Source organism: Podarcis muralis, chromosome 14, assembly GCF_964188315.1.
Source record: "Podarcis muralis chromosome 14, rPodMur119.hap1.1, whole genome shotgun sequence".
In the NCBI taxonomy this organism is placed as follows: Eukaryota; Metazoa; Chordata; class Lepidosauria; order Squamata; family Lacertidae; genus Podarcis; species Podarcis muralis.
The window spans coordinates 1,779,224-1,796,804 of record NC_135668.1 but is presented as its reverse complement, the minus strand read 5'-3'; the positions used below and the strand labels follow the sequence as shown (position 1 = coordinate 1,796,804).

The following is a 17,581-nucleotide window of genomic DNA, read 5'->3' as shown; positions in this document are numbered from 1 at the left end:
GTTTCTTTGTGTACCATAAGTGATGCAGATTTGCACACATTGACTTGTCATAGAATCATAAAATCATAGAATCATAGAGTTGGAATAGACCACAAGGGCCATCGAGTCCAACCCCCTGCCAAGCAGGAAACACCATCAGAGCACTCCTGACATATGGTTGTCAAGCCTCTGCTTAAAGACCTCCAAAGAAGGAGACTCCACCACACTCCTTGGCAGCAAATTCCACTGTCGAACAGCTCTTACTGTCAGGAAGTTCTTCCTAATGTTTAGGTGGAATCTTCTTTCTTGTAGTTTGGATCCATTGCTCCGTGTCCGCTTCTCTGGAGCAGCAGAAAACAACCTTTCTCCCTCCTCTATATGACATCCTTTTATATATTTGAACATGGCTATCATATCACCCCTCAACCTCCTCTTCTCCAGGCTAAACATGCCCAGCTCCCTTAGCCGTTCCTCATAAGGCATCGTTTCCAGGCCTTTGACCATTTTGGTTGCCCTCCTCTGGACACGTTCGAGTTTGTCAGTGTCCTTCTTGAACTGTGGTGCCCAGAACTGGACACAGTACTCCAGGTGAGGTCTGACCAGAGCAGAATACAGTGGCACTATTACTTCCCTTGATCTAGATGCTATACTCCTATTGATGCAGCCCAGAATTGCATTGGCTTTTTTAGCTGCCGTGTCACACTGTTGGCTCATGTCAAGTTTGTGGTCAACCAAGACTCCTAGATCCTTTTCACATGTACTGCTCTCAAGCCAGGTGTCCCCCATCTTGTATTTGTGCCTCTCATTTTTTTTGCCCAAGTGCAATACTTTACATTTCTCCCTGTTAAAGTTCATCTTGTTTGTTTTGGCCCAGTTCTTTAATCTGTCAAGGTCGTTTTGAAGTGTGATCCTGTCCTCTGGGGTGTTAGCCACCCCCCCCCCCTAGTTTGGTGTCATCTGCAAATTTGATCAGTATGCCCTTGAGTCCATCATCCAAGTCGTTGATAAAGACCACCTTGCCCTGACAATTTTTAACTTTTGGGTTATTAATTTTGGGCATTAAATGGGAGAAGGAGATAAGCAAATGGATATTAGTAGCCATAGAATAAAGTTAATGAACTGGTTCAAAATGGGATTGCCAGGATATTAACTGAAGCAGGGAGAGTGGAACATATAACACCAAAAGTTCTATGGACCGAGGCTGCCGCCAAGCAGCCCCCCCTCTTGTAATCAAGAATTCCCCCCCTCTTGTAATCAGGAAATGCACCTGGCAAGAAAACATTTATTGACATTGGAATGGTAGACTCCAGGAGCTGCCCCTTTTACATATTTGTACTCCACAGCATGGAGGCAGACCCTGAGAGGCTTATTCAGAAGTATAAGAAAGCACCATTGAAACTGAATCCTATCAGAGCAACTTAGCTGCTCTCTGGTCTCTGTCCAGGGTCATTAAAACCTCCCTTTGACTGCCCAGGATTGAACTCTCCCTGTCCCCTTTCTCTGCCACAGACTACTTGGTGCATCTGTATCCTCCTGGCTCACCTATGGCCTCTGTTTCCCCAAGACTGAATTGAGGATGCGTGAGATTTAGATTGCACCCATGGCACTAGCAGAAGGATCTATTCTCCCTCTCCCCTGCTTTTAAATTATTACTATATTTAAGGTCAAACCTACCACCCTGAGCACAGTAGCTATGCAAACATTATGGGTGACCCAATAAGGGATCTTGTGGTTTTCTCCAAGCTCAACTACGTTTACAGAGATAACAAAGCACCTCTTCTTGGAACAGATTCAGAATTCACCCGCTGTTCCTAACTAGAGAATACTTGAAAAATGTAGCATGTATGGCAAATTGTACTTTGGTTTTTAGCTAATATTTACTCAGAAAAAGTGTGTACTTAAAAAGGTAAACTGGTTCCAAATATTGGTTCAGACAATTGAAACAGAATCCTTTTCTCTTACCAGCTTCAGCTTTGACTTTAATCCAGAAAAAGCATGATGTCAGAGTAAATAGCCTAGCCTCATTTGTCGGATGAGTGGGTGGAGGTTTCAGTATGACTACCAACATTTCACAAGGGAATTCTGCCCAAGCCTAAAGTCATTCACTATTGTGGCTTTATGAACCAGGAGATAACTACCTAGAGAAGGTAGGTGGTAGAGCTAAACTTTCCCCTTTTCCCTAATGGGGCTCAGACCTGGTTTATACAGTTCCTACACACTTGAGGGAGAAAATAATATGCATTCAGCCATAGTACAAGATAGTACCACCTCCCAAATGCCATGCACAAAGGCCAATAAGGCTGGTAGCTGAATCTTATTTCAGCACTGGCAACAGTCTTCAGAGAGCAGAAGACTTGGTTAGGGAGCTGCAGAGCAAGCCACCCCTGGGGCACACAGCTCTGTCCTCCAACACCTTGCCCCTGCTCCTGCTCTCCAGTATCTGCTGACAGAGGCAGCCCCTTCACTCTGCCTACAGGTAGAGCCAGACCTGCACTTAAAATCCTCTCCATGGCGCATCCGCCTTATGTGTGATATTCTGTGCCTATTGGAAGTGGGGAGCTCCTCTCTCTTGTCTCACAAATGTAGGCATGCTAGATCAGTGGTGCTGTGCATGAGTTGCCCACAAAAGGTTCCAAGTTCAACCCCCAAGCCAGCATCTCCTGCTAGAAAATGTTTTGGGTAGCTGGTGACAGAAAGACACTTCTCTGCCCAAGTCCCTGTGGAGCTGTACCAGTACTGGATTAGTCGGGGAAACAGTATGACTAGAAGTCAGGCAGGCTGCTGTGCCCCCACTTTTCTTTTGGAATAGGGCTCAGGAGTAGATTACATGCCTGCAGTCAGAAGGCCCCAGGTTCAGTCTCCAGGAAGCGCTAGGAAAGACCCCTGTTTGGAAACATGGGAAGTTATTACCAGTAAGAGCAGGCAGAAATGTGTATATTAGGCGAAATTGCATACAACAATGTGTGAAGTAAGAGAGATTGGCACCAAAATGCTGATGAATTTTCATAAGGACTTGAAAAACCCCCATCACAAACTGATGTAGAAGATTGGGAAAATGAGAAAATAAGAGAAACTAAAATGGAAATAAATTCACCCCTTCCTCACCACCGCTGAAATGGCCGTCCTCTGGGGAGCAGGGCTACCTGGAGAAGGAGCTGCAGGGAAGTTCTTAAAGCCTTAGCAGGTTTGCTTGGGAGCAGATTGTCATTTAGAGAATAATATCACTGTGACGAAGAAATAAGGGATTTTGTTAGGAACAGGTTGAGTGAGTGGGGGAATGCGCAGCCTCCTGTGAAAGCTGAGTATGTCTGCATATTTGACTCAGTGTAGACATCTAACAGATGTTTAAGACATTGTATAGAAGCCCTGTCTAGCCTTGTAAATCTGCATCTTCAGCCCATTTCAAAAGCAACTTGTGTGGGCGACCTGGCGGGGGGAGTCCAATTTAAAAAGGCCAATCTGGCTTTTGTATACTCACAAAGCTGTAAATTCAATATACCTTCATTCCTGGGGCATATAATACAGATGTTTTGTAAAAGATCTGCTGTGTTGAGTAAAAGTTGTGTCAATTTAAACTTCCAGCAATTCCCCCCCCCCCATACTACACTCACAGAAGACTTCTGGCAAGGTCTGCTAAGGTTGTACAGTATCAATTTGAAATACTTTTCCTGTTACATTCCATTCCATTTGCTTTTTGGTCCATTTTCTTTCTTACTGGGAGCATCTTTTTATTTTTCTCTTTCACTGGGTAGACAATTGGATATGCTACAGATACACACACACACACACATTTATATCTCACATTTCCTTCAAGGGTGTGTCAAGTGACACCGCTGGTGTGTGTGCCTTATTTTATTCTCCCAGCAACCCTGTGAGGTAGGTTAGATTGAGAGAGACTGGCTGGCTGAAAGTCACCCAATGAGCTTCATGGATGAGTGGGGATTTGAACCCTGATCTCTGAGCTGTACACTCTAATCACTCTGCCACACTGGCTCTCCCCAGCAATCTCCAGAAATCATTTCCAGGGTTCTTAATTTTAATTGCTAGGTGCAAGATGTGGGAGGTTCTGGAGTGGATGCATAGGATTGTAACTAGAATTGCATTTTGCTGATTTCAGCTCCAGAAATGCCTTCCAAATGCTTTGCATTGCTTTATGGCATCTTACGGAGTAGGACTTAGACAGACCTTTTAATCGAAGAGAGAGTTGTATCAGAGAGACCATTAGGAAGGCCCCAGTGAGCGCTGAGTTCACCTCATGAATGGAGAGTCTCAGCAGGGCTTTCCCAGTGCAACTTAGAAGACCAGAGGGCTCAGAGAGGGAGAGGTCCTCAGTGGAGCATTATGAACACAGGGGACAATATAATGTTTGTCCAAGCAAAAAATAAAATAAAAAAACAGAACAAAACAAAACAAAACAGAGGCAAACAGAAGACAAATACTGTGTTGGAATAGATAATCACAATAAGTCCCCCCCCACACACACCAAACAAAGATGTGATGGAGTTTTTTCCAAATTATTATTTTCATTAGGTGAATTGCCCCATCTTTGTTTCCTTTGTTAATTAAAACAAGGGTCATTCTGGGCATTTGTTCTGGCATTTGAGTCAGAATTATAATTTGTACCAGGCATGTAACAGATCTGCTGTTTGGTCACACTCCCCTCCCTGACCCTTGTTCTGGCTGTCAGGGTTCATTGTATCTGTATTTGACTCAACTTAATTGTGCTTTTGGGACGCGGGTGGCGCTGTGGGTAAAAGCCTCAGCGCCTAGGGCTTGCCGATCGAAAGGTCAACAGTTCGAATCCCCGCGGCGGGGTGCGCTCCTGTTGCTCAGTCCCAGCGCCTGCCAACCTAGCAGTTCGAAAGCACCCCCGGGTGCAAGTAGATAAATAGGGACCGCTTACTGGCGGGAAGGTAAACGGCGTTTCCGTGTGCTGCGCTGGCTCGCCAGAGCAGCGATGTCACGCTGGCCACGTGACCCGGAAGTGTCTTCGGACAGCGCTGGCCCCCGGCCTATAGAGTGAGATGGGCGCACAACCCCAGAGTCTGGCAAGACTGGCCCGTACGGGCAGGGGTACCTTTTTAATTGTGCTTTGTTTCTTGAATATGTGACAAGAGGTAGCTTACTATTAATACACTGCTGCTTCTGGGCTAGCTTGTACTTCAGCAACAAGCAATATGTACTCATCAGCTTTTGTGCTTTTGGAAGTTATTTTAAAATTTCTTTAAAGAAGCATGAGAACACAACTACAACAAAATGGCAGCCAAATCATCTCCCTCCCACTGGGTTACTGCCCAAGACTGAAGGCTCATGGTTGAGCAGGTCTCTCTGTGTCTGTGCTGAGCTTAGGAACTACTTAAGAGAGAGCCAGGTGCCATGAGCTGGGAGCCAGAGCCAGCTACGGCTATGGCCTGAAGACACATGAGGCCATCACTCTGCTGAAAGGATGGAGGATGAAGAACTCAAATTCAGAGTACAAAATTTGAATGCTGAAGTCAGGACGGTACATAGTCAAAATGGGGTTCAAATGCACAACAGGGTTTATACATGGCTAAGAAAGCTAAGAGTTTGATCCAACAAGCTAAGAATCATAGCATATTAGAATTGTAAAGTTGGAAGGGACCCCAAGGATCATCCAGTCCAACCCGCTGCAATGCAGGAATCTCAACTAAAGCATCCATGACAGATGGCCATCCAGCCTCTGCTTAAAAGAGTCCACAGCCTCCCAAGGGAGAGAATTCCACTATCAAATAGCTCTTACCACCAGAAAGTTCTTCCTGATGTTTAGTCAGGAAAGCACAGAGGGAGAGGACTTGGATGCTGGCTCCTGGTGGTGGAAAACCGGCCACACCCTAGAGGAGGGGATGGCCTGGGAAGCACTGGAGGCAGGGAGCTTGAGAGATAGTGAAGAAGAGAAACAGGCAAGTGCTCCAGCACAGGGCAGGGACAGGAGTCAGACTTGGCCCTTCTCTCACAGAGCCAATCTGATAGCTTCACTGCTGACAGCTTGCAAGCTCCCTGAGCAAGACATTCATTGCATGTTGCCAAGCAAAGATCCAGGCAGACAGAGAGGGTCCCTTGGAGCTGGCCATAGGCAGACAGAGGGGCCTGACACAGAGGGCTAGGGAGTGAAGGGGGAGCTACAAGCCAGTCCAAACAACTGCTTCATCAAGACAGGAGCAACCTTTAGAAGTCGCTGGGTGTTCTTTATTTTGCTTCCTTAATAAAGAAACTAACTGTAAGTTAGCCAGGTGTTCCACTCTCTTTCTCTGATCTGAAAACGACCTGTTCTCCTTGTCGGCTCCCTGACAGGTGCCCAGAATTGGACACAGTATTCCAGATGTGGTTGATCCAACAAACAACATACACCCTTAGGAAATGGGGTGCCACAGGGTGGCAAGCGCTGCTGTCCTTTGGAATGGGCAGTCAAACAGGAACTACTTCTGGAGGGCTGAGGCATCTGTTCAGTCCTGTGCTGGTGTCTCCTTTGCCCAGGCGATGGGGGAAGTGGCTGCAGCAGCTCCAAATCAGACAGAGTGGCCGACCTCTTCTGAGAGGATCCAGCAGTGCCAGAGGGTGTTGGGATTGGAGGAGAGACTGGCATGGGAGCCGGGGGTTGAAGTAGGCACAGGCTATCTGGGTGACAGAAGAGGGGACAAAGCAGAGACTATGCCTTTGGGACCCTCCCTGGGATCTGACTCCTAAACTGTAATTCCCTCCTGGGGTGATTCCTCTGCCTCTCAAAGCCACTGGGACACCCCCTAGGGCATCCCTTTTTAAAAGGGAAATTCCCTTATTCTGAATAGGATTCCTTGCAAGAAAAGTGAAAAGTTGACAGCTATGCCCTAGGGTCATCAATGGGCAACTCCTCCCATCCCCTATCCTGATCCAACCAGCCCCTCCGCAGTGTCTCTTTGGGATTTATGACAGTCTGTTCAGTTATTGGATGGGTAAAGGTAAAGGTAAAGGTACCCCTGCCCGTTCGGGCCAGTCTTGACAGACTCTAGGGTTGTGCGCTCATCTCACTCTAGAGGCCGGGAGCCAGCGCTGTCCGCAGACACTTCCGGGTCACATGGCCAGCGTGACGAAGCTGCATCTGGCGAGCCAGCGCAGCACACGGAAACGCCGTTTACCTTCCCGCTGGTAAGCGGTCCCTATTTATCTACTTGCACCCGGGGGTGCTTTCAAACTGCTAGGTTGGCAGGCTCTGGGACCGAACGGCGGGAGTGCACCCCACCGCAGGGATTCGAACCGCCGACCATGCGATTGGCAAGTCCTAGGCGCTGAGGTTTTACCCACAGCGCCACCTGCGTCCCCCTAATTGGCCACAAAACACGTGCACACTGCCAGGCTACATGATGGAAGAAACGTGGGATATGCTGTAAATGTAAGAAAAGAAATAAGAATAGGTCTGATGCAGTGAAGGCAGTTGTTACCCAGTCCCTGCCTGACCAGAGGTTCCTAACTGTTGGCTTTAGTGAGGTCACTCTGGAACTTGGGAGCAGTTGACCAGCCAGGTAACACTGTGACCTACAGCCTGGAAGGAATGACACAAAGAACAGCAGCAGCAGCAGCAGCAGCCTATGCCAACTATTGTGTCCTGGTTGGTAGTCCCAACACCTCCTGACACCTTGGCCAGCATTACGCCCACTTCTGCTATGCAAGAAACAAAGTTAACCATGCACGAATCACGCAGATTTCAATAGTCTGTATACATCCAGGGAAGGACAGAAAATGGACACCTTATGAAATAGTTGTGGCTCTTTCAGTGATTCCAGAACTTTGTAGGAAAGGACCACGAACCCCCTGAGGCGCTGCCTGATGTATTAGTAATATAAGAACAGGATTAGTTCTCCTTGGACTGCTCTCTTTGGGTTCCTTGCAGTGTGGAGAACGCCTTAGGAATTTGCTTTGTTGTTGGTTCTTATTTTTTTAATGTTTCCTTTTGGGATGAAGGGGCATTGGTGTTCTTTTACACCAGCTGTGCAAAGTTTAATCCAGTGTGTTTTGATCTTGCTTTCAATTAAGGCTCATGATTTCAGCCAAAGGGCTCATTTGGTGATTGGTTTGCAGTTCTGTAGTTCCTCTCAGCAGCATTTGCAAGCACAGGGGTCTGAAACCTGGCATTTCTCCAACAAATTGATATTAAAATGTATCTGGAGATAAAACTTTATTATCTGTAGCATGTTCTATGCATTGGATGTTGTTGAAGTATGGGCATCTCTAGAGGAATAAATGTTGCTGGTGGCATCACAGAGTTGTGTATCTCTTTTTCATGTTTACTCATTGCTGATATGATACACAAAATACAGCCTGTCACTTCTTATGTTAGGAGAGTAAACTCTTCAATGGTATATGCCAAAGGCATATTTTATCGTGTTCACACTGGATTTCTGTTGTGATACACCCTCCTGTCCTGCAGAGGGTGCAGTCTAGCATGACAGTGGACATAAACCTTTAAGAGGGAAGGTATAGATACCTCATGGCAATGTGAATGGCTTTGTGACTTTTTCTCTGTTGTGATTTTTCTGTGGAGAGAGTGAGAGAGTGTAGGAGCACTCTGCTGTAATAACCTGTCAGGAGAACACGCCAGGATGTGCGGGTTTCTTCCTCTGCGCACACAGCATCTCATCTTCTCTGAAACCAGAGTATGCTCTCTTATAATGAAGAGCCCTTTGCTAGAATATTGTTGTAGACCAGCATTAGAAATTGAAACTGTGGAGCATGTCCCACCCACTTCCCATGAAAGCCTGGGGCCAGTCCTGGTCAGAGCTGCAGCATTCAGATCAGAATAAGCAAAGTGAGGAACTTGCGTAGAATGCTTCTAAAGGCTAGAAGAGCTTGCTAAAGTTCTTCCTGGTTTGTTGTGAGAAGAGATGGGTTCAAAAGAGACCATTCCATGATGCCAATACATTGGTCTGCACAAGGCAGGTTTTTAATTATATGAAAAGTAAATTCAGCATGAGGTTGTCCCTTGTTTGTAGTCAAATTGGAGGGTTGGGAGGGATAGCAGTGTCTTATAAATGGGCTTTTGTTCTTCATGCACTGCCTCACTGCTGTCAGGAATGAGAGAGAAGGTTGGAGGTTTTTTTCTTTTTGAATGGGGGAACCTGGGATGGAGACCAGGAATCTGTCATCAGAACACAGAAGATTGAAGTCAGGCCAGACAAAATAAATGCTTGAGCTCAAGTCTAGGCAGGTGGCAACTGAGGACCTCTTGCTTGCTTGCTTTCTCCCTAAGCATCTAAACCATATTTCCGGGCAAGGAAAGAAGATAATGATTTTAGCACAATGAAAAGCCAATGAAGTCATAAATACTTTGTGACATTTTGGAAGAATTTGAGCAAATCTAAGGCCCTCCTAGGGGACGTGGGTAACCACAGAGCCTAGGGCTTGCCGATCAGAAGGTCGGCGGTTCGAATCCCCGCAACGGGGTGAGCTCCCGTTGCTCGATCCCAGCTCCTGCCAACCTAGCAGTTTGAAAGCATGTCAACGTGCAAGTAGATAAATAGCCTGTAGATAAATTCTCTGGCGGGAAGGTAAACGGCGGCTTAGTCCTGCTGGCCACATGACCCGGAAGCTGTATGCTGGCTCCCTCAGCCAATAAAGTGAGATGAGCTCTGCAACCCCAGAGTCGGTCACGACTGGACCTAATGGTCAGGGGTCTCTTTACCTAAGGCCTTCCTGCTTTGTATACCTATTTTCAAACCACGTCATTTGGGGGATTTGAGTCTCAGAGGTCTGACTGGTTGACATCCACTTTCCCTCTCCCTCAAAAATTCCCAGTTCTGGGAGGCATATTGGGAGAAAATGGGGCAGCTGCTATTTCCTCCCAGAATCTGTTGGAACTGAGTATATATTTTGGGGTGTTGGTGGTGAAAAGGGTGTGTGCCTGCTGATAAAGTGCTATAAGAGAACTCTGGTGAGTCTCAGCGCCACCCCCAAAATGAAAGGGCCCTGCCCAAAATGAGAAGGAGAGAAGGCAGTTTCCTCGCCCTTTCACTCCAAACCTGTCATGATCCCAGAATCCAGCAATGATCATGACACGGAGTCTGAAGCAGGGCTGGGCCACCCATGAGGCAACGTGAGGTGACCCGACGTGAGGTGCCTTGGGCAGCAGAATCCACAGGATCTGGCCTCCAGTGAATGCATCTCCTGCTGCGGCTGTGGTGGTAGCAGTGGCAGCTGCAGCATGCGCATTGGAGTCCAGATTGGCCACCTCCTCTGCTGCTCTGTGCCATGCGCCAGCATGCTGGCACGACAGTGGCTGGCCCATGGCACCAGAGTCAGGACGGGGAGAGGGAGAGAGGTGATACAGGGGCCAGTACTGGAGCAAGGCAAAGGTTCCTACTGTGAAGGATGGGGAGGCTACTGGAGCCATCGGTGGAAAACTTTAAATACGCAAGTTGATCTAATCAGGCTTCCATGCCAGATATCTTGGTGCTGCTGAATAACATAGAAGGGACCCAAGTTCCAGCAAACGGCCATAGCCAAAGGTTGTGTGTTTTGCAAATTGGAAGGACTACGACAATCTGCAGAGTGGGGAGGTGAAGAAAATTAGTCTGGAACAGGCTAGTGAAATAACCATGCGGTCTGTATTATAGACTGCGAGGCTCTGGGCATGGGCAGTCCCTGGGAATTTATCTTGAAGGAAAGAGTCTCAGGTCTTCAACTAGCCCCAGATCCAGGAAAGCACTTAAACATATGCATCCCTTTCCTTTTTTCTTTCTTTTTCTTTTTTTTAAGAGCATGAGTAATCCATTTGCTAAGCTACTCACCCTTGGATTTCCTGAAGTAAACTGAAACCTGATTGGGTTGAGACAAGGAAAGCCCATGTGGCTCCCTCCTCAGCCCTGTGCATTCTTGGGACTGTTGCACACGGTTGTCCACACCTGGCTATTTTGCCAAAGGGGGGGTGTTAATGAAATACAAATGGAGACCACGCAATGCAGGTTAAAGACGTTTAACTATTGAACCGCAGTGTGGCTTGTTTAAACTGTACTAATAAGTGCACAAGTCACACCCACCCACACCAACACCCCGTACTTTTTCTCTGTATAAGATGAGATTTTTTTACTCTAAAATAATGTTCAAAATCAGGGATTGTCTTATACATGGATATAAGAGGGTGCGGGCGATTCATTGCAGCTGCGAGCAGGAAGTTGTCAGCAGCGATTTGGGTGGGTGATTGGTGGCTGTGGCTGCTGTGGATTGGCTTCCACTGTGGCAATTATGCGTGTGATTGCCAGCTGCTGGTGGCAATCGGGCAGACGCTTTGTGGCTTTATTGATGCATGCGATTGTCAGCTTTTGTCAGTCTGGTGAGTGATTTTTGGCATCCCCCCCCCAAAGCTAAAGAACTGTGCCATCTCCCCTCATTTTCTTAAATTGGAGTCCCCTAAAATAGTCTTATACATGGGGGCGTCTTATACACAGAAAAATATGGTATATCACACCAATATGGATCGTGACCTCATTCTATTATGCTGGGTTCCTTGGGGACTATTAGTGTCTTTCGGTGACCTCATAAAATATTGTGGTTTTCAGTTCCATCTGCATCACTTCCTCCAGGCCGGGCTACACGTCATGCCTGCTGCCAACTCCCCCCCTCCCCATTCTTCCCATCAGAATCTATAAGCATATTGAACCACTTATAGGTGCATACAGTGTAATGCTGTGTCCACAGACCTCAAGAGACCAAAGGTTGGGCATCTGCCCTCAGAGGTTCACTCTAATGTACTGCAGACAATAAAAGGAAATAATTCTGGTGGGTCAAAAATGAAGCATGTGAGTGCTCGCTTTGGCAGCACATATACTAAAAATGAAGCACATTAAAACATCCCGTTTTAGTTACATCCCGTTTGGATTACTGTAGCATGCTCAACATGGGGCTGCCTTTGAAAAGGGGTCAGAAATTTCAGCTGTCTCAGAGGGCTGCAGTGAGGTTGTTAACCAGGGCTGGTTATAGGGAGAAGACAACTCCCTTGGTACAACAGCTCCATGGGCTACCAGTCTGTTTCCAGGCACAAATCAAAGTGCTAGTTCTCACCTGTGAAGTCCTACATGGCTTAGATCTAAGCTATTGGAAAGACGTGTTCCTTCCTATGAACCTGGCAGGGTTTGAGTTCCTCAGGGGAGGCCCTCCACCCTTCCAGGTACGCTTGGTGGGGATGTGGGAGAGGGCCTTCTTGGTGGATGCTCCCAGACTTTGGAACTCCCTCCCTAGGGAAGCCACACCTTGTTGTCATTTTGCTGTACTCTTTCCAAGCACAGCTCTGTGCTTTAAAGGTCCCTGTCTGAGCGCCCCCTCCTTGTGAGGTACCTCACATACAGCTAGCTGAAGAAGGGTGGTAGCAAGGGAGTTTGTTGTCTTTTCTGTTCCATTGGCCCTGGGGAAGATGAGGAACTGGCTGTTCTTTTTCTATTATTATTGAAATTTTATAAGACAATTGAACAAATCAGCAATGGTATGAGTACACATCAGACAATAGTCAGCCAGTGCAGCACAGTGGGTAGACCTGGGAGACCAGGGTACAAATCCAGCGTTGCTGCTGCTTTTGCTTGTTGCTTGGTATAGTCTAATTGGTTATTCAGCATTGTGCTGTGTTATGTAGCTTGCTTGCTGTTTTAAGCCGTATGTTACCCACCTTGAGAGTGCATGGTGAAGAGTGGAGAGAAATCCATATCAATGAATAAAAGGGAGCTGGGCACTTGGGGTTGGTGGCCCCATCAGATGCTGAGATCCCCACAACTTATAGGTGCTGGCATTGACCCTACTGGCTTTCTTAGCCCCTATGTAGAGTATGTGCTAATGTTACCAACAAGCAACTGGGAATATGGGGCTTATGGGGCTGTTGCAGAACTGCTCTCCATCATGTGGTTACAGCCTTGGTCAGTGGCTGGCTTGGGCCAGTTCAAGAATGGAGTGGATGTGGTAGGCCTCAGCCTGTTCCCCACCCTGCCCAAGTTCATCACTGCCAAGTTCCAATTCCACACCTGTCTTTTTATTATGGAGTTGGCAGTTGGGACAAGTGGAAGCTGGGCAGGATATTGCACAGGAGCTGCTAGTTGATGACTCTCCTAAGCTGTCTGCTTGGGATGCATAACCATTGACGCAGGTATATATCTTGCAGCATTTAGTATTACTGTAGAGAAATGTTAGGTTTTCAGGGTATCTGTAAACTGGGGTTTTCTGCATTTCCTCCCAATAAGTTATACTTGATTATTTCCTAGAAATGTTGGGGAGGGGAGATAGCAAGGAATTGGAGCAGTGGCAGCTGCTTGAAAAGCTTTCACTGTTTAATTGTCCAGAGGCACCTTCAGCCTCCAATCCTCCAGTCATGCCTGCCTAACTTAATAAGGCACTGGTGAGATTCCTTTTGCAGGGGTGGGGGAGTTACTGTAGCTTCTTAAAAGTTTTATAAATCGGAGCAGATGCCAGACTTGTTGTTGCCCATTTCCTGGTGCCTCCCCTTCTTAATACTAAGTGTGTGTGTGTGTGTGTGTGTGTGTGTGCGCACGCACGCACGCACACTCACTCACTCACTCACTCACTCACACATCCACAACCCAACCCCTTTCCTTAGCTCACTGCCGCTATGAGCCCCCTCCCCAAGCAGAGAGAAGTCATTACATGAAAAGATCAGCTTACCACTTGTCTTCAGAGCAGAGTGGCTGAGCTCAGAAGCTCCCGGTAGTTAGCAGAGTGAGTGAGGCAGCAGAGAGAGAGACATGCACTGAGCAACAGCGCAGGACCAGGATAAACTTTGGAGAGACCAGTCCATCTGTTAGCTATTAGTGCTTGATGAAAAGGGATCCCAACCCTGTGAGACTTGTCAGGTTCGGTTATCATGTTTTCCAGCTACCTGCTATTGACATTGCTTCACTTTCAAGCTGTGAGGCTAGCGAGACCTGAAGAAGAGGTAAGCTGAGTGTAACACTTTGTCAGAAATCATCTCTGTTCTCAGGGTCCTTCTTCTGTCCCACCTTGTCCTGTCAAAAAGACAGCAGGTTGCTTTGCATGGTGGCTGTGCTACATGCCATCAGTGCAAAGGAAGGGACAGGGCCAGCTGCCAAAAAGTTAGTTCACCTTGCTTTGTTTGAGGAAGAGATGTGTTGTGTTTTCTGCTTTGCAGAACAGTAGGAATAACTTTAAATGCTGGACAGTTTGCAACACTCTTTGAAAGTTCTGCACTTAGAGGGTTCTGTAGGAAGAAGTGTGTGTGATGGAAGTTGCTGATGACTACTTTTTGTTACCTTGTTTTGGGGAAATATCCCAACCCTTCTAGTTATGAGCATGTCCTTGCCACATGTTTTGAGAAGTCTTGGATTCACTAGCAAAGGAATTGTGAAAGCTGCCTGTGTTTTGGAATGCATGTTTGTGGTTTTATTTAGAATGTGTTTGGTTACATTCATATTGAAATGAATATCTGAAGTTGGATTCTTGTTACTTTTGATAGTTACTGTTACTGTTGTTGATTGTTACGGTTTCTTATGGAAGTTGTAATCCTACATACCTGGAAGTAAGTTCTCTTGTACTCAGCAGGACTTACTTTTGAGTAGACATGCTGTGATTTATTTAATTTAAGACAACATGATTTGAAATCATTGGGGCGTCCTTCTTTGTGTTTAATATCCAAGCTTTCCATGTCAAATGTTCTCGTACTTAAATGAAAAATCTCAGAGATCTAGTACATGTATTTGGAAAACCACACGCCACAAAAAATGGTTTGATTATTCTAAGTACTACCATGAAAATGCTGGTTGTAGTTGTCCAATTAAAGTACACATTTATGTCTGCTTATAATGACCAGTGGACAGAAGTCGTCTTGTGTGCAGAAAAACTAGTGAAAAAGTGTCAGTCTTGGGAGGAACAGAGACTCTGTTTTCAAGCTCTGCCTTTTGTTAGTCTTGTCAGACATTTCCAGCAGCTTTATAGGCTCCTCTCAGCTACTTTCACTGCTGCTGGAGTGAGCTGAGCTTACATCTGTGCCTCCGGCAGCTGGCTTGAGGCTGAAGATCACTTTCACTCCTAGCCATATACTGTGTGCCTGTGGAGAGATGCAGGATGAATCAGTCCAGCAATTTCTGAAACCAGAGCTTTATTTGGAAGTCCTTCTGGGTTGGCAATTGCCTTGGCTGATGTACCAGTAATTAAATATAAATGCATAGGTCGCCTGGGAGCAGAGTCTGAACTAATTTCGAGTACATAGAAGTTCATGATGCCAGGAGGTTACCCATTGCCCCAGGATTGGTCTTAAAGAGCTTTAAACTTATTGCACTGGTTTTTTTCTTACTGAATTTGTAGATGGACTTGGAACAAAGGAAGCTGCCTGATGCTGAATCAAGTGGCTCTCTTGTCTACCTCATTATAGTCCACATTGATCAAAAGTGGCTCTCCAGGATTTCACATGGGGTCTCTCCCACAAATACTGAGGAATGAATCTGGAACCTTCTGCATGCAAAGCAAATGCTCTACCACTGAGCTGTGGCTTTATCCCACAAGAGCACAATGTGATTTATACCGTAACAGCCATGGGTGACAAACAGTGAAATATGACTGACATAAGAACATGGGAAGCAGCCTTTATCAGTGTCAGGTCATTGATCCAGGTGCCTCATGATTGCATACACTGACTGCAGCATCTTTCCAGGGTTCCAGGGCGTGTGTGTCTTTCTCAGCCCTCACCCTGGAGATACCAGGGGTTTTGCATGAGAAGCATGTGCTCTATCACTTAGCTGGAGCCCTCCCCCCCCCCCGACTTACCTTGCCCTGGCTAGAGAGAGACTGTGGCTGCTCATATGGAAAGTATTTCTGTCACCGCAGAGCACACATGTGGTCTTGAGAAAACCATATAAAGCTCAAATCCAGAACGGCAGAGCAGAGTTGGGCTGCCAGTTCCCCTTATTATCCGTTAAAGCGAGGGCTGTGCTCTTACCTGGAAATGAATTGCCAGAGGAGGAGGTGCAACATGGAATGTTTTCACACTGGAAACCGGCTGCCACATGCTTTAGACTTTCCCCAGTCCATTTAGCTCTCTGGCCCCAGAGCATGCAGAATGTGAAAACAGGCTCTGCTTTATTGTCTCTGAAATAGGGGTGGGGGCGGGAGGGGGGAGCGGAATCTGCTTTGCTTTAAAAAAGAAAAGAAAGTAAACATACCTATGATAAAAGTCGCAGAAGAGCTAAGGCATTGCTTGAATGGAAGGAGAGAGCGCATTTTGTGAACATTTGTGTCTCCCATCCTACCCACAAAACATGCCTCTCCTGTTGGGGATTCAATTTATTGATTTTATTTATTTAGAGCGTTTCTATCCCGCTCTTCGGCCCAAAGGGATCTCAGAGCAGCTTTCATACAACCAACTATAGCAAGACAGTCCCTGCCTGCAGGCTTACAGTCCAATAAAACACCCCCCCCCCCCAACACACAAGGGGAAAGGGACAGGCAGAGAAGAGGGAGGGGCGCACCTCAGTTCTTCTTATAATGAGCAGCTGGCACAGTTCAGAGATAGGTGATGCCTGATGCAGCTGGTCTTTCAGCAAAGCTGGTGGCGTGAACCCTTCTTGCCATATCTCCCACTGAGGCACTCCGATGAAATGGCTGCCCCCAGGGGACAAGGGAGGAAGAGGAGGCCTGAGGGAGCTGTCCCTTCACAGCAGAGCAGATATTGTTGGTACCCTTTAGTGAATGGATGTGGAAATGAGAACATAAGAAGAGCCTGCTGGATCAAACCCATCTAGTCCAGCATCCTGTTCTCACAGTGGCCAACCATGGCTATATCTGCTATAGCATAACTATCATGGCTCATAAGCATCAGTAGCCACCTCCTCCTCCTCCTTGAATCTGCCCAATCCTCTTTTAAAGCCATCCAAGTAGGTGGCCCCCTCTGCCCTAGCTTAGCAGTCTTTGCAAGTTGTGTGTGTGCCTGAGGGGTGATGCGGACAAGAGGGAGCACATCCTCGTTGTCGAGGCCACCCAGCCAATCTGCACTCGGTGAAACTGGATCTTTCACACCAACCCAGTCAGCCAGTCACACACAACTAGCCAGCTGGAGCAGAGTAAGGGGGAAAATCTCGGTGCCTGGTGGCAGCAGGCTGTGGAGCTGCCACAACATGGAAAGACACCCACCAGCAATGTGCAGGGATCACTTAAGACTCTGCACTTAATGCTCTTAATGGTCACAGAGGGGCAGGGATTTAAGTGATAATGTGTTTAACTTTGTTTACTTCAAATATGATTATGCCCTCCTCTTTAATTGGTTTCAAAATGGGGCAAACGATCCCTGCTGCATTTGGGGACCCTGCTGCTCACTTTGCTGCCCCAAAGTCCTTTCCTGGTGGTGCCACCTGAGCATCAGAGATGTGGTTCCCTCTTTCCCTCTGTACCAGCACTCAGGACAATGGGAAGTTTTCTATATTTGCTTGAACTTTTTATTTTCCAGCTTTGAATGTATATGAATGCTGTTAGGGGAAGGGTAGTACCTCTGGTGGGGACATGTGCTCTTTCTAGGGTCGTTTCCCCACCTTTGGTCCCCACCCTGCATTTAGCTCTCACCTGTGGCTCCTAGGAGCTATCATCATGTGACAGCAGCCACACCCCAGGA

The 17,581-nt window shown here is 46.9% G+C and overlaps 1 protein-coding gene across 5 annotated transcripts in view; it reads left to right on the top strand.

Annotated features, from left to right (window-relative positions):
* The window catches only part of THSD4 (thrombospondin type 1 domain containing 4), a 360,765-nt gene that overhangs the window by 221,799 nt on the left and 121,385 nt on the right, over nucleotides 1-17,581 (top strand). Inside the window, exon 1 of one of the 5 annotated variants that reach the window (XM_028706825.2) lies at nucleotides 13,604-13,900. The exons of the other annotated variants lie outside the window; for them this stretch is intronic. Coding sequence (XP_028562658.2) covers nucleotides 13,829-13,900 — 72 coding nt within the window. The 5' untranslated portion in view covers nucleotides 13,604-13,828. Of the gene's footprint in view, nucleotides 1-13,603; nucleotides 13,901-17,581 lie in introns of those variants that run through there. 5 annotated transcript variants of the gene reach the window in all.